The sequence below is a fragment of the Myripristis murdjan genome, chromosome 22 (assembly GCF_902150065.1).
Source record: "Myripristis murdjan chromosome 22, fMyrMur1.1, whole genome shotgun sequence".
Taxonomy (NCBI): Eukaryota; Metazoa; Chordata; class Actinopteri; order Holocentriformes; family Holocentridae; genus Myripristis; species Myripristis murdjan.
In genome coordinates this window covers 15,261,259-15,275,845 of record NC_044001.1, presented here as the reverse complement: position 1 = coordinate 15,275,845, position 14,587 = coordinate 15,261,259, and the positions used below count along the sequence as shown (strand labels likewise).

Below are 14,587 nucleotides of genomic sequence, written 5' to 3'. Positions count from 1 at the left end.
ATTATGCATGTGCAGTGCAGTTTGTCATCATAAATGTACATGCTTGGGGAGCATTCTGGCCTTTTGTGCTTTTTGCTACAGAAACACTGCATCAGTTATGGGTGCTTGGTGTCTGTCACATACGCCATCTTACTAGGAGACCATCTGTGACACACAAACCAGCTCTTATCAATTTCTAATCAGAACGTGACTCCGAGCCGAGGAGGGAGAGGAAAGGAGGGGGATCGAGAGGAGCAAAAAGCACACACTACCTCTGTCGTTTCTGTTTCACCCCCACATAGAAAAAGGGGCAGAGTTTCCCAAAACAGTCCTAACCCTGGGATTACATTTGTTCCCTTGACTAAACAAACATGCCCTTAGCACTGAAATGGCATCCAGAGTCTGGTGGTGGGTTAGAGTGAAATAAGTTAACTCTTTTTCTGGTAGGAAAATGCAAATATGTGCTACGACAAAGGTAGCTGATCAGCGCTACTCATCACTCACAGGAAGCTGTCAGGCTAAAACAAGGCCATGATGATGACATGCTCCAATTAGCTGTTCAAGATGATGGATTTGAGCAGACCACAAAAATCTGGGTGCTGTCCTGATACAGATCCCACCAGCAGCAGCCTCGTCACCAACCCCCCTCCCCATCCTGTCGGTCCCTTTTCCGTCTTTAAATCTGTCCATTCAGCAGGGCGGATGTGTGACGTCACTGTGGTTTTAGAAAAGGGGCTGAACAGGGGTTGAGCTCAACATCAAAACATTTAAACCAACATTCAGCTGGTTCACTCTGATGTGTGATGTCTGATAAAATTACAGGTATTTTAGCAGAGGTGGAAGAAACTCGTTCCATGTAAGCATTTTCCTGTAACTGAGTAGTTTTTTGTGTGTACTTGTGCTTTTTTGAGTATTTGCTTGAGTGTTGTACTTCACAACATTTTCAATCACATCCATGACAGAGAACAAATAATCAGTGAAAGATGGTGGAACCTTTCACAATAAAAGCTCAGTCAGCAAAGATGAGATGAGGAATCTGGTTTGACTTTGTTTTTTCTACTTTTTGTCATTTCCAAACTTCCAATAGAAGGTGCACGATGGAAGTGAGGACCACCTAGGCCCAACTGGCAAAATTGTGGAATAAGTGTGGAAAGAAGAGGAATAATTTCAGTGAGTTAGCCTTACGATGAGAACCATGTAGATAAGATAAGATAAGATATTCCTTTATTAGTCCCACAGTGGGGAAATTTCACGTATTACAGCAGCAAAGTGGATAGCAAGATATGAAGCATAATTTACACTATAAACAGTATATACAGATAATAAGTACCAAAGAGCAATATAAACATTATAAACATACAACAAAAGATACAACCATCATTATGTGCTTATGCCGCATTAGTCAGTTGAGTCTACAGAGTCCTCACCTCAAGCTTTTTTACACAACGCACCTTTAAAACAATCTAACTTTGAGCTTCAAAATATCACACCTGACACAGTTACTGTTTTGAAGAAGTAACTCAGTCACTTTTACTACATGTACATTTTAAAGGAGCTGCTTTTTACCTTTACCTCAGTAGATTTTTACAGCAGTACATTTACTCCTCCTAAAATACAATATCAGCAAAGTACTTCTGCTTGAACCAATTTGTAATACTCTTTCCACCTCTGTGTTTTAGTCAGCTACACAATGAACATGTTGAGCTTAAGGACAGCAAAAAGGCAGTGACAGGTTGGCATAACATAGTGCATTTCCCTGCAGTGAGAGGGAACACAACTAATTTACCAAGCAAACGCTACCAACAGCTCCACTTATGGACACAATTTACTTTGCATCACAAAACAATTACGTTTAGAGGGCAAACACACTAATAAAGCCAGAACACTACAGAGCTCCAAAAATAGAAACAATTGAATGAGTTCAATAAAGCAGCTCTGTCGAGCTTCTCCTGTTGAGTCATAAGTGTTAGTTCTGTGCCTCTGTGACGTGGGCGGATGTGTGTGTGGGTGAGAGTGGGGGAGGGCTGAGGGGAAGGCAGCAGATGCAGTGCCGGTTTGGACCCCAGACCCTTGTCATCCACTTAGTTTCAGCAGCAATTGAGTTGGTTGTTGCTACGATACAACAGAGGAGATGACACCCTTAGCCAACACACACACACACACACACATACAAAAACCTGTTACGTTTTCATGTCATGGGGAATCTTTTGTTATTCAGGAACAGGGTGAACCTAAGACACAAAGAAAATTATTTTTAAACAGTGGCTGATCTGGAGTCGAACCAGCATCTTTTCACACTAAACATCACTAACACACAGTCTTACCACACATTTACTACCTGTGTTGTTCTCTCAGTGGTTTTGCCTCCAAATCATACCTGTGCTTCTATCGAAATGAGTTTGGCCCAGTAAACGGCACACTGTATGAATACCACTGATCTCCCCTCTGTGCTTTCTCTCGGGTCGTTGCCCCCCACGCCTCATGTGTGGCTGTGGGTAGGGGTTTGCATTTGGGAGCTGCCATGCTCATTATAATTCTCAGTGCACTCAGTCTGTGGTATTTCCAAATTGCCAGGCCTTTCAATCTAGACAACTATGTCATAACCATGGAGAAAAAGGTGGTATCATCACCACACTGGAGATAATGTAGTAATAGCCAGACTGGTAATCACACTCAGGGTCAGAAGTGATGTTTTCTATTGTCTTCTTTGTTTGCTGACAAAATCTGCAGTTTCAGCATGTGCTGTTTAAGGTTTTGCACATTGCTCCGGGCCTGGCTCTAAGCCTCAAAACTACAACAAAATAAGAGTGAATGCACTTTAACTGCAGTATGTCCACTGCCCTGCTGAATCACCTCAAAAATACAAACCAAAACATGACATGATGCTGCCACAGTGAGCGTGTAAGTCCAGAGATTCCTTTGCTTCGCTTGATGTCACACCTGCCATCTGCGGTGGTGCTCCGTCCTCCTTTCCTTTCTTTTGAATTGGGAACGCAAATGGCACAGTATTACCTGAACCATGAATGAAGGCACTGGGATGCATCGCACTGACATTTCCCGTCAGTTCCAGAGAGGTGTAAATCTGGCAATGAGTAATACCTACTGTTGCAATCTTGTCTTCTCTGAGCTTGATTTTGTTTTCCTGTTTGTGGTATTCCTCTGTGTTCCCCTCCTGTGTTCCTGTAAGCCAGACCTGCCCTGTGTTTTCTCGTTAGCCCTGCCCTTGTGTTTCCTGTTCATTTGCCCTCTCCCAGCCAATCAGCTCCTTTCCTGTTCCCCTCTCCACCCACCTGTCCTTTACTCCCTGATGAGTTCAGTCTGTCAGTCAGTACATTTACATGCACACTAAGTTTCCGAATTGTATACAGGTAATGCAAACAGTATATCCATTTGTATATTCCGAATTAGACATTTTTCTGAATGTAGTATTTTCTGATTAAGACGTGTAGGATATGCCAGTATTATTTGGGTTTTAGGAGCATTCTCTTGTCATGTGTACAGCGTATTCAAACTATACGTCACAGTTGGGGTTTTTACTGCAGTTTGTGACACACGGCCTCTTGGTGTTTTACAGTCAGCTGTGTGTTGTAAACAAACCAATTAGCCAGCAGTTTGCAACAAGGCTGGTGTAGAGGTGCCTTCACAAAAGAAAAGAGAACAACGCCGACTTTTAAACATTAGGAAAGACCTGGACATCAGCAGGTTTTTAGATATGCACAACATTGCAGCACCAACCATTTCAATAAGGTATTTGTATGAATGACAGAGGAAGGCTGTGTTCGCACGGTCAAACAAGTCAGATTATGCATGGCTGCATGTAAATGGAAATATTAGTGGAATATTCATCTTAATTAGCCGTGTAAACAGCTTAGTAGGGATGTTGTCTTTTTCGGAATAAGAGCAAAAAACTGAACATTTTGTGCATAAAAACGTTATCTTGTGATTACCTGTGTGACTGCCTAGTACTTCAGGACAGACTTCACATCTCAAATTTGCCTCCCTGGTCTGCATTTGGGTCCGCTTGCCTGCTCTCCCTGTGACACCCACTGTGACACATTTCCTGCAACACCTGCTCTGCAGTTTTATGAGAATGATATGTGCTGGTGCAATCTCTCTCCCCCCTTGTTTCACTTCAGCTCAGCTGCAGATCAGAATCACCCTCCCGGCTGTGGTGCAATGCCTCAGTGCTTGACGTGTTGTCAGATATATTAATCAAAGCCAAAGCCACAACAGTGTTCTTTCCCAAAGTGAAACTTCATCGTTTATACAGCGCAAGGGAGTTCTTGCTCCATGAAAGGAAACATTTAAGACCGACAACATAACAGCAATGTCTACAATGACATTCTTCAAGGGAGAAACATATAAAAAATAAAAGAGGGCCACAAGGGAAAACTTCTAGGACACTGGGGAGAGGTTTCCGTTTTCAATAATGGGACTACTTAGAAAGAGCTCCCAGCAGCCGAAGGAGACAGTGATGAAAAGCTCTGAGGCCAAGGGAGATGGAAGAGCCATGCTGCCCAGTCACTATGACGGATATTTTACCTGTTGGCGAGCTTGTTGCTTCACTGCTGTTCAGGTCGGGAACCTGGCCTGAACCACTGGCCCATGTGGTGGTTTTGAAGATGACAAAGGATAGGGACACTGCTAATGAGGCAAATCTCACCGCTTTATCAGGATACAGGCTTTGCACTCGATGTTACCCAGATTTGTAGTAAAGCAAAGGTCAGGCCTTGCTATGAAATAAATGTATTTTTCGTATAACTACCTGTAGGTGAACAGGCCTACCGACTCCTCCTGGAGCCTTAAAGCCATTACTTGTTTTTTAACTGTCAAAAGTGTATTAACCTGCTTTAAGCCCTCAATATGTGTCACCTAATGATGAAAATGTGTCAATGTCACTTTAAACTAACAGTCTATATTTATAGTTTCAACAGAGCCCCATTGTGACACTGAGCCCTATTAATTGAACTCTCCACAGACGTCTCCCTGCATCTAAAATAGGTAGAGAGTCCATAGTGGAGGTGAAAAGGGACAAAGTAGGCCAAGGACTCACACAGAAATTAGGCTCTGACTCACTGAGGGGCCAGATCATCTTGGGTGTTTGAGATAAAGAATAGACGGAAATGGGAAAGAAATGTGGGTTAACAATAATCCTCGAAATTACAGGCCTGCTAGCGCAGGTTCCCAGGGGTGCGATGGAGAGGCTCTGCTTGTCCTGGCTCATAGGTGTTATTTTGTTCAAAGACGGCAGTACTGCTCAAACTGATCAGGTTATGACTGGCCCTCTATGATGGCTTGGGTTTAATGGTCAAATGTGAACATAGTTATGGAACAATGTAAAGGGATTATGGATTTAAAATACAAAATATGAGTTACTGTAATCCATTACAGTTTAAAATAGGGTAATCATATTATAGTTCATGGGATTACTGTGAGGATTACTTTGAATTTTATGACTTATTTATTTCATAGTTTCTTCAGTGTTTAATCCTGTGGAACAGCCGTCTGTGCTGGAACTGTCCCTCCACATCTGCGTTCCTGGTTGCTCCCAGAACTGCAGTAAACACGTGCATGAAGACGATGGAACAAAATGCTTTTACAACTTGGAAATGCCATGACCATTTTATTTTTATTTTTTTTAAATGGCTGAAACACAACAGTGACTCTCGCAGTGAGTCGTCTTTTACTGGGATAGTGCTTACTATATGAAAGTAGACTCACTGGCTAACTAGCTAAGTTAAAATCACACTGTGTCATGGCAATAACCCTGGATCAGTCTCTCTACGGTTAGGTCTTTAGGTTATGTTTTAATGACATCTAGAGACAGTAAACTGCAGGTGATCTGGAAATGCATGTAAAACAAATTCTGAAACATTTCTGAAAAACCTGGTATTCTGAAAGTGAGCTAAAGTATTTAGATTAAGCTGCTGGCTTTGAGTAATGTTGTGAAATACATTACAAATTACATTTTAGAGTACGTACTCAGAAATCTGTGATGCAATACATGATTGTGGAATATTAAAGGTGCACTACACACAACTGCAGGGGGTGACTTGAAGTGAGGACTCTTTGGACTCAACTGACAAAAAAACATGGATTAAGCATGGCTGATGGGAGTCTTTATTCTCAGCGTGAGGTGACATTGTGAGATTACATACTTTAGCTAAATTTTTATCAGTTGAGTATAAATGGCCCTCACTTAAACCAACAACTGTGCGCAGTGCACCTTTAAAGCTCTCTCCCAGTGATTTGAAGACTTCATTTTCAGAGGTCCTCCTGGAACAGTTCAGTGACACATGATTACCTCCACAAATGGCAGTCTTAGTCAAAATGAGTCTCACCTGTTCAACAGGTGTACCAGCACCCCCTCCAGCGATTTCAAACACATGGTATACCTGGCAAAATGGGAGGATATGTCGAATTACCGACATATCCTCATGAACAACCCAGGCTCCTGCTTAACCTGCTGCACATGTGAGACTCACTGCGATTGGCGGAATAATCCCACAATACATCCCACTCAGAGATTTCAGGGAGAGTTCTGAGGTCATGAAGTCACTGGAGGGGGCCTTGAAAAAGCAGAGGGCAGCCTCATACCCTGTTCTCATACATCTGCATCAGATGCACTGACAATATAATTCCTGTAGAAAATAGTGTATTTTATGACAAGTGTAATAGTTATACTCCCTGTGATTTATTTCAGAGTTTGTGCAAAAACTACAGCATGCCTTATTGCTCACAAGTTCATGTTGCAAAAAAAAAAAAAAATCTTTTATGCTCCCGCATTGCCACCCTGTGGACATTTTTGGCACTGCAAAAGGAACGTGCTCACTGGTGCTCACTTCAAATCAGCTGTCCCCATAGCCTAGAAACATACACAGTTTCAAAACATCAGCCCATCTTTATTTACAGTTCATAGCATGACAAAACACGTGGCAGGAAACATACAGGTAGCGGTGGGCTCAACCCCTCAGAAAGGTACTAGGGTTACATCGGCTCAATCTAGAAAAGAGACAGAAACCAGAGAATGCAAAACAAAGCTAATAAGTTCTCACTGGGGGGAAAAAATCCTTTAACAGTATTTGTCCCCTTTGTATAAGTTTCAGCATTTCAAGTCTATAGACAATGAAGTGTGTCTACCTGCTCTCTTGACATTTACAACTTAGCAATAAACATCTTTTTGAAATGCCCAGATATTATTTTATATTTCACCTCCACCTACAAGGAGGAAATTTATTAATGAGAATGACACAAAGGACTAGTTGGAGGGCCAATCCTAACGAGACAACAGTGAATCCAATGCAGACAGAAACAGACAGATGGGCACATTGTTCAATCCAAATAGATAACTTGGCAGGAACACCTCTTTCACACTGCAAACCTACACTAAAAGGGTTCCCTGTGGAAGCATAACCACGATAATTCAAACAGGAGTTAGACTACAACTGACACTGGTGGATCTTTACGTGATAATAACAGCAATTCTTTTGTGAGAAGGGTAATTTTTGATTAAAAAAAAAATCAGCAATGACATGTAATTGTTTCATAACAGTCATTAGATGCATGTTTGTGAAATTATAACAGGGAAAGCAATGAGAGGATGGGCTGATAACAGCAATCATGGCACTTGAACTAATGGTAATAATAATCAGAATAATAAACGGAAATAAGACCAGGGGATTTATTTCACAAAGCAGGATTAGACAGTTTGCCAGTGATTGGTGATTTGAATCTGTTTTTTTTTTTAAAAAAAATGAATGAAAGGTTAGGTTTTAGGCATATGGTTGAGTCATGTATGTTGATTACTGTAGCCAAATTTTTATTTTTTAAAGCTATCTGGCTAACGTGTTGGTCCTGCTTTGTGCCAGGCATTGGAACAGGCAAAAGGTTTGTGGTAAGGCGCTGACAGGAGAATTCATCAGTAACAACAGCAATCGCACCCATACTTTTGCATGACAGCGTGTGCAGACTGAGGTCCAGTCCAGAAATCACCTCCATCACATGAAACTGAGAAACGCGGTGCGCTTGGTGTCCGGCTGCCCGTTTCCAAGAGCCACGTGTTTTGCACCGTAGGGAAGTCAATGTGTATTTAAGAAGACCTGCTTGTCTCTGGTGGTGCCTCTGACAGATATACAAACAGCAGCAAACAATGATGCATACATAGTTCAGTCAAACACTTTACAGCAATTATATTCACTTCACTACTCAAAATAACTCCATGCTTTTATGCATCATACAATTCACTCTTCTCACTTGTGTTATCGACATACTCACGCTCTGTTTGGCCTGGATGTGTGTGTCCTGTGGTTCAGTGCCAACCAAGTTATATGTTCATCACAAACTGAAGACAGGCATATCATGAGCTGTGTTCTACATGTGTACCGGTGTCCTGTTTTTGAACAGGAGGGAGAGAGCAACAGATACAATGCTGTGCTGCACAGAGCAGTTGCAGACTCAGTACTGTAATGTAAATATTAACTACAAAGCTCTGTTATTTTTAAAGTGATTTTTCCCATACACACTGTAATGAGCTACAGTACGTCACTGTGTGCACTCTAAATCTCTCTCTTATTTGCACATACAATGTTTTCAAGTATGTTAAAGGAATTTTTACAGGACTGGAAATAAAATATTTCAAAGTTTTATTTGCATGTCTTTGACTGAAAGTTTAAAAAGTTCTTCAGGGAGGAAAAGAAAAAAAAAAAAAGAAAAATCAGGTACGACATTTGACTTGGCATAGCAGGACACGTAATATGCTCCGTAAAGAACAAAGCCTGCGCACAGAGCAAGCCGCTGGACAGCAGTGCAACCAGTCTCTGGAGTTATTATTCAAAAGTAATATTAACACAAAGTAATCCTGTGTCTCTGAGTGTCATGAAGCTTTAATCAGGGAGATTCTGAGTGCAATATGCAGTGCCATGGTGAACCAAACATCGATTTGTTAACAAGAGGAGGCTGCTCCCTTTTCCGTTGCACCAGCAGAGAGGAGTCAAGTTCAAATTTGGTTTTCAATGTCTGGGAATGAGTTTTTGTTTTTTTGTTTTTTTTTTTTACACTGGTATACAGCTAGTGCCGTGGGTTGGTGGAGCTAGGCTGGGTTTCCACGGGGACACATTCCACAGGCAAAGGCCTAATAACAAACATAGAGAGGAAACAAACAAAAGAAAGAACCAAACAAAAAAATACAAAGAAACCATGAGTAATCTAAGACATTTTTGCCCCTGAATACATTAGAAATACTAACTTCAAGCTTGTTCTCCTCAACTGCCTCATTTTAGAAGCCAGGGGAGAAAAAAAGACCTTTTCATAATATTCAAATCTTTAAAAATACTCCCAAAAAGATTAAAAAAAAAAAAACAACAACTTTATATGCCTTGTTGAGGGATCTGGAAAAACACCACCCAACCAACACTGCTGTCCGGTCATGACTTACATGGAGCAGCGGGATCGGGTTGCGGTGAGAAACAAGAGGTCAAGCTACTTCCGTTTCACAGCGGCAATATCTTCTTCCTTCAGGGTAAACTTTTTCCTAAGAGCCTCTGAGATCAGGGTGGCGGAGTCCTCCTCTCTCAGAGACGTGCAGCCTCTGTTGTACCTGCAAGGACACAACGCAGACAAAACGGTCACTGAATGATATAAAGATCCAAAAAAAATTTTAAATAAAAAAGTATTTTGCATATTTTAGGCCAATCTTACACCAAAAGCATCAAAATGGTTTATTTAATTTCATGTACAACTGTGTTAAAAAGCTTAGCCATATGGAATGAGGATGGAATGATTTTTTAGGCTGATACCTATATCCTGTGTGCTCCCATCCACAATGACTTGAGTAAAACTGATATGGGACCAATAACATTACTGCTTGCTAAAGATGATATTGGCCAATACCAACAGACTGCTGATGTATTGATCCACAGCTATGACAGAATAAAAAAAATTATGAGCTATGAGGCATTTGGGCTGTCAATATGCCGCACCTGTCCTTGTTCATCTTCATGCGGTTCATGTCCTTCAGGATGTCCATGACATCAGCAAAGCTGGTGGACTTGGACAGTGACACTGTGTCCTCTTCAGCCTCCCGGAAGTCCATGCTGGGCCTGTCCAGGTCAAAGGTTGCCGATGCCGTCATGGAGACAGGTGGCAGAGGGTCAGGGACCAGCTCCGACACCACCGAGACCACATCTTCCTCATCTTCCTCCTCCTCTTCTTCCTCCTCTGTGACGTCGCTGATGACAAAGGAAGCCGCCGCTGTGGCGGCAGGCTGGTAGGACGCCGTCTCAAAAGGAGCCATGGAGAAGCTCATGCTGGTGTCATCAGGGGACAGCAAGTCAGGAGTCAGGGGGTTGGAGCCTGAGAGAAACAAGCAGGGCAGATTACAAATTATTGAGTTTGTAATCATGGTTCATCAAAGTTGGATTGGGACAGTATTTTGTAGAAACAGAATGGGCATCCAGCACAAAGCAGAGCAGAACTTTCTGGCACAACTTCACCTACTAACAAGGTACATGGAGATGCGAGAAAGTCTACAGAGAACAAACCTCCACCAACACTTGAAGCATAAAGAACTTTATTGGCAGACCAACACGTTTTGGCCTGTGGCCTTGCTCAGGGTCATAATAAAACATCCAACACAAAGCACTCAGTCCAAATGCCATCTCTATTTTTAATCTGCCATTTACAGGAGATAAGAATCTGAAGCACGTAGGTATGGCAGTGCTGTTTCAGCAGCTCTCACTCAGTCACTACAACCTCAAGTGTCATCACTGAGCATACTGAGAAAAGCCCATTATCTAACAGTTATTCCTTTACAGTATCTGATCTGGTGATGGGACAAACATTTAGCATTAGAGTGGAAGTCAGTTATCAAAATCTCTTAGAATCAAACTGTTTGCCTCACAATGCAACATAACTGCATTGTCCTCTTAGACATAGCACTATTATATATCTGTCTATATGAGGGTCTTCCTCTATTCACAGACCATTTCATGCCACAGAAATCACAGAAGTTAATAGGTTAGATAGCTGACAAAACCCAGAGTTAGATATTTTATATGTTGGGTTCCTCTTTCAGACCATATCAGAACATGCTTCAAGATAGATGGTGAATAAAATACATGGAAATGCTTGTCACTTTCTTTTGACATGTGGGTTAGAATGTCTCACGTGTTAGGCCCACTGCAGAGATTATCTTTAGGCACTGACCTATAAACTCATGCCAAGACATCTTAGTACCAAAGAGCCTTAGTGGAATCAGGGCAGCTGACTTGGCAACGAAACCATCAGTCATGGAAGGACTGAGGAAGTGTGTTTATGTACTTCACCAACAGTCGAGCAGGACCACCCTGGGAGTCCAACACAGGCCACATTCACACCTTACATTAAAATGCAATATGTATTCAGAGATGCAACTCAGACTAGGATCAAACCACACATGTCCTTGCATCCTGCCCTTTGCATAAGGGCATGATGCATTCCTGATGACTGCATTCTGTCCAGAATCTAATCAGATCTCATTTTTCGCATACACTGTGCAAACAGGCGAGTAGGTGGGGATGTGGAAATGTCAACGAAAACAAAAACTGCAGGTGTATCACCATCACTTGTAATAATGTGCAGCCAGTATTTACTTCTCATTTCTAATGCATTATTCAGATACTTCCTGTGCTGTCAATATATGCTAAAAACAGCAGCTGACAATGCACTGACATACATGGCAATAAGCAGAATTTCTATAATGCATGTGGTCTGCCCAAAAGACCTCTGTAGCCATTTTCCTTACTAGTTAGCATAGCATGTCTAACACTTCCCTAATGAAATGTGGAAGTTTAACCTTAGAAATTGGAACCACTTTACTCTCCAAGAAAGTAGTCTTTCAAACTACTGTGTTTACTTAGCAATAACAAAATATTAGAAGATTAATTCCACTGCTATAATGTAACTCTATGAAGATAAATATAGGCTATGATGTAACTCTGTTCTGAGTCATTTTAATGCATTTCCACATTGTTGCTGGTTTCAAGGTCCCTTGTATATTATAACTATCCGATGCAGAATTCAAATTTATGCTAAACGGCAGACAGGCGCACACAGGACACTTGGGTTACCTACCAGACTCGCCTGCCACAATCTTGGCAATCTGTGCACGCAGTCTGCTGAGCTCGTCCTGCAGGGCGGTGGTGCGGTTCAGCGCCGTCATACCAGGCTTCCTCAAACCCTCCATCTTCTTGCCTTCACGGCGGAAATTTGGTACAGACGAGTTCCTGTGAAGCACTAGGAGAGGTGTGGGCCGCCACTCATGCCTCAGGGGGCGTGTGTCACTCCTGAAAACAGAAGAGTGAACACATGATTAATAGCATTTAAATATCAGCACTGGGCCTTTAAGACATAGGATATGATGGTATATCACTGAATCAAAGACTTTACCAACATTACATGTCATGTTATTTCTTTCCCCCTTTTTACCCTTGACACTAAGCATGTTAAACAACAAAGAGGAGAGAGAGGGAGTGTCTGGCTGCCAGCTGCCAAAGAGGAAATACCAGCACTGTGAACTTCCACTGATTTAGACTGGCAAGAGCATTTTCACAACTGACTGTCCAAATAACTTGATTATATACATACCGCACTCTGGCATAAGTCTCTTCTTCATCTGCAGCAATCCAGGCTATGTCTGCCAAGGTGGGAACCAAGGGGCCGTCCACAGGCCGAAGCGGAGGCAGGCCTGGCAGTTCCTAATACACAAGTGGTGAAGGATCGCATGTCATGATTGAAATCCAAAATGACATGGATACAACAGGAAAATATAACCACTAAATAAAGAAATCACCATGAAAGACTTTATATGGAATATGCTGTTTACCTGGAAACATGCCCTCTGCGGAGGTTTGAGTGGAAGAGTGGAACCTATTCTTCTCACAACACTGCGGGTCGATCCATGAGGTTTGTTCTGCCAGATAGGAATCACTTCCTAAATAAATAAATAAATAAAAATTCATGTTACTCTCCAAAAGAGCCTCACGCCCATATTAGTAGGAGTAGGGAAAAACGGATTCATTTAAGTATCACAATTGTTGTTTTTATATTTTATATATAATTTTTTTTTATTACTAAATCGACTTAAAGTAAACATATTAATAGCATGTGAAATCAGAGCACCCAAATTATTGGGACCAAGCATGTCAGCAAGGGGACTAAATGTCGCTCCAAATTTTGGCAAGGGAAAATATGGCATGGCCACAGGCGCTACCAGGTCTCCCCTTTGCAGACTTCTTATGTTAATACCATGCAGACTGGGGCGAAAATTACAGCTTTTTGGCATGCAGTACAAATATTTTACTTCTGCCTATTCTAAAATGGTGTATTTCTGCACACTGGGGCCTAAACAGTATTGGAGTTGCATGAATTGGATCTGATTGGAAAGCCGAGACTCTTGTGCATTCAGTGAGCCCAATTTAATCCACATGTGATGATGCCAGCCCCCATAGAAGCTATTTCATTGCAGGGAGATCATTTTTCAGTGTATAAAGTTATTGTGACTTTTAGGATAACCACAGCTTTATGGAACCACAAACTAGAGGATGATTCAACAACAAAAATCGTGATAAACCATAACATAAAATCGCCATACATACTGAATCGGCACCCAACTATAGTATTGATTTAGGAGAAAAACATACATTTTAGTGCTCAGTACACAGTGTGCTTGTTGAGTGAGGACAGTAACACACAGACAGCTGACTTACTGCCTCTGTTTCCATGGTGAAGGGTCCGTCTCACACGTTGGGGTGGTGCACACCTACGCTGGGTGCTGGTAGCTCAAGTTGGAGGGATTCAGTAAACAAGGGCCATGCCAGGTCGACTTGACTACCAGCTCTTCGGATTAAGATAAGTCAATCTTGACGTTACAGCATCTGTGAAGGGCCACATGCAGGAAAACAACACACAGCGTCACTTTCACACTCTGCAATCTTCACTTAGCACTGCAACAAGCCTGATGCCAGGAAATGTTTGTTAATCCGGCTGATAACCTAGTCAAAGTGGTTAACTAGTAAATGCTACAATTAAAATATAAATAAGGAGTTTAGCCCGGCCATGCTGGCTTGATTACGGTGATGGACCACGGAGATAGCTTTGCTCACATGAAGCTATCACACAGAGACAAGCGGTTAGCCTAACAGTTAGCTAGGCTAGCTCTCCTAGCATCAATCAGTGATAACGCCGACGGCCCTCCGACTGACCCTCAGCCCTGCAGTATCAGCGGATTGCTCAGTGCATCTCGCTAATCCTCACAAAATGCAATTAATGCCGTTTGCACGCGACTTACGGTAAATCAGGCTTTTTCGGCAAAATATCAGCTGTTGAATTTACTCGGAGAAACACGTTCTCCTCTTCGTCTTTCACACCACTCGGGCTCTGTTGTCGTTCTGTAGGCCGGAAACCTGTTCCTCCCTGTCTGTGATCGGATTGGCTGCAGGCTAACACGCGCTTTCACACCGACCAATAGCGTCAGCAGTTCAAAAGCGGTGTAAGAGCGCCTCTCGTAGGCCGAGGTGAGTAGTGCAGGTGGGCTTTTTACAGCTCGTTTAGATGTACACTGACATGAGCTACG

At 42.2% G+C, this 14,587-nt stretch overlaps 1 protein-coding gene across 1 annotated transcript; it reads right to left on the bottom strand.

Moving 5' to 3' along the window:
• Positions 1-6,867: 6,867 nt before the first annotated feature.
• On the bottom strand, positions 6,868-14,459 carry mtfr1l (mitochondrial fission regulator 1-like). The gene is made up of 8 exons (XM_030081947.1): positions 14,303-14,459; positions 13,722-13,889; positions 12,839-12,946; positions 12,601-12,710; positions 12,088-12,299; positions 9,957-10,329; positions 9,413-9,574; positions 6,868-9,109 (listed from the first exon to the last, which is right to left on the bottom strand). Exons 2-7 carry the CDS (start codon positions 13,734-13,736, stop codon positions 9,457-9,459), a joined length of 936 nt encoding a protein of 311 aa, XP_029937807.1. The 5' UTR covers positions 13,737-13,889; positions 14,303-14,459; the 3' UTR covers positions 6,868-9,109; positions 9,413-9,456.
• Between the last annotated feature and the right edge of the window lie 128 nt (positions 14,460-14,587).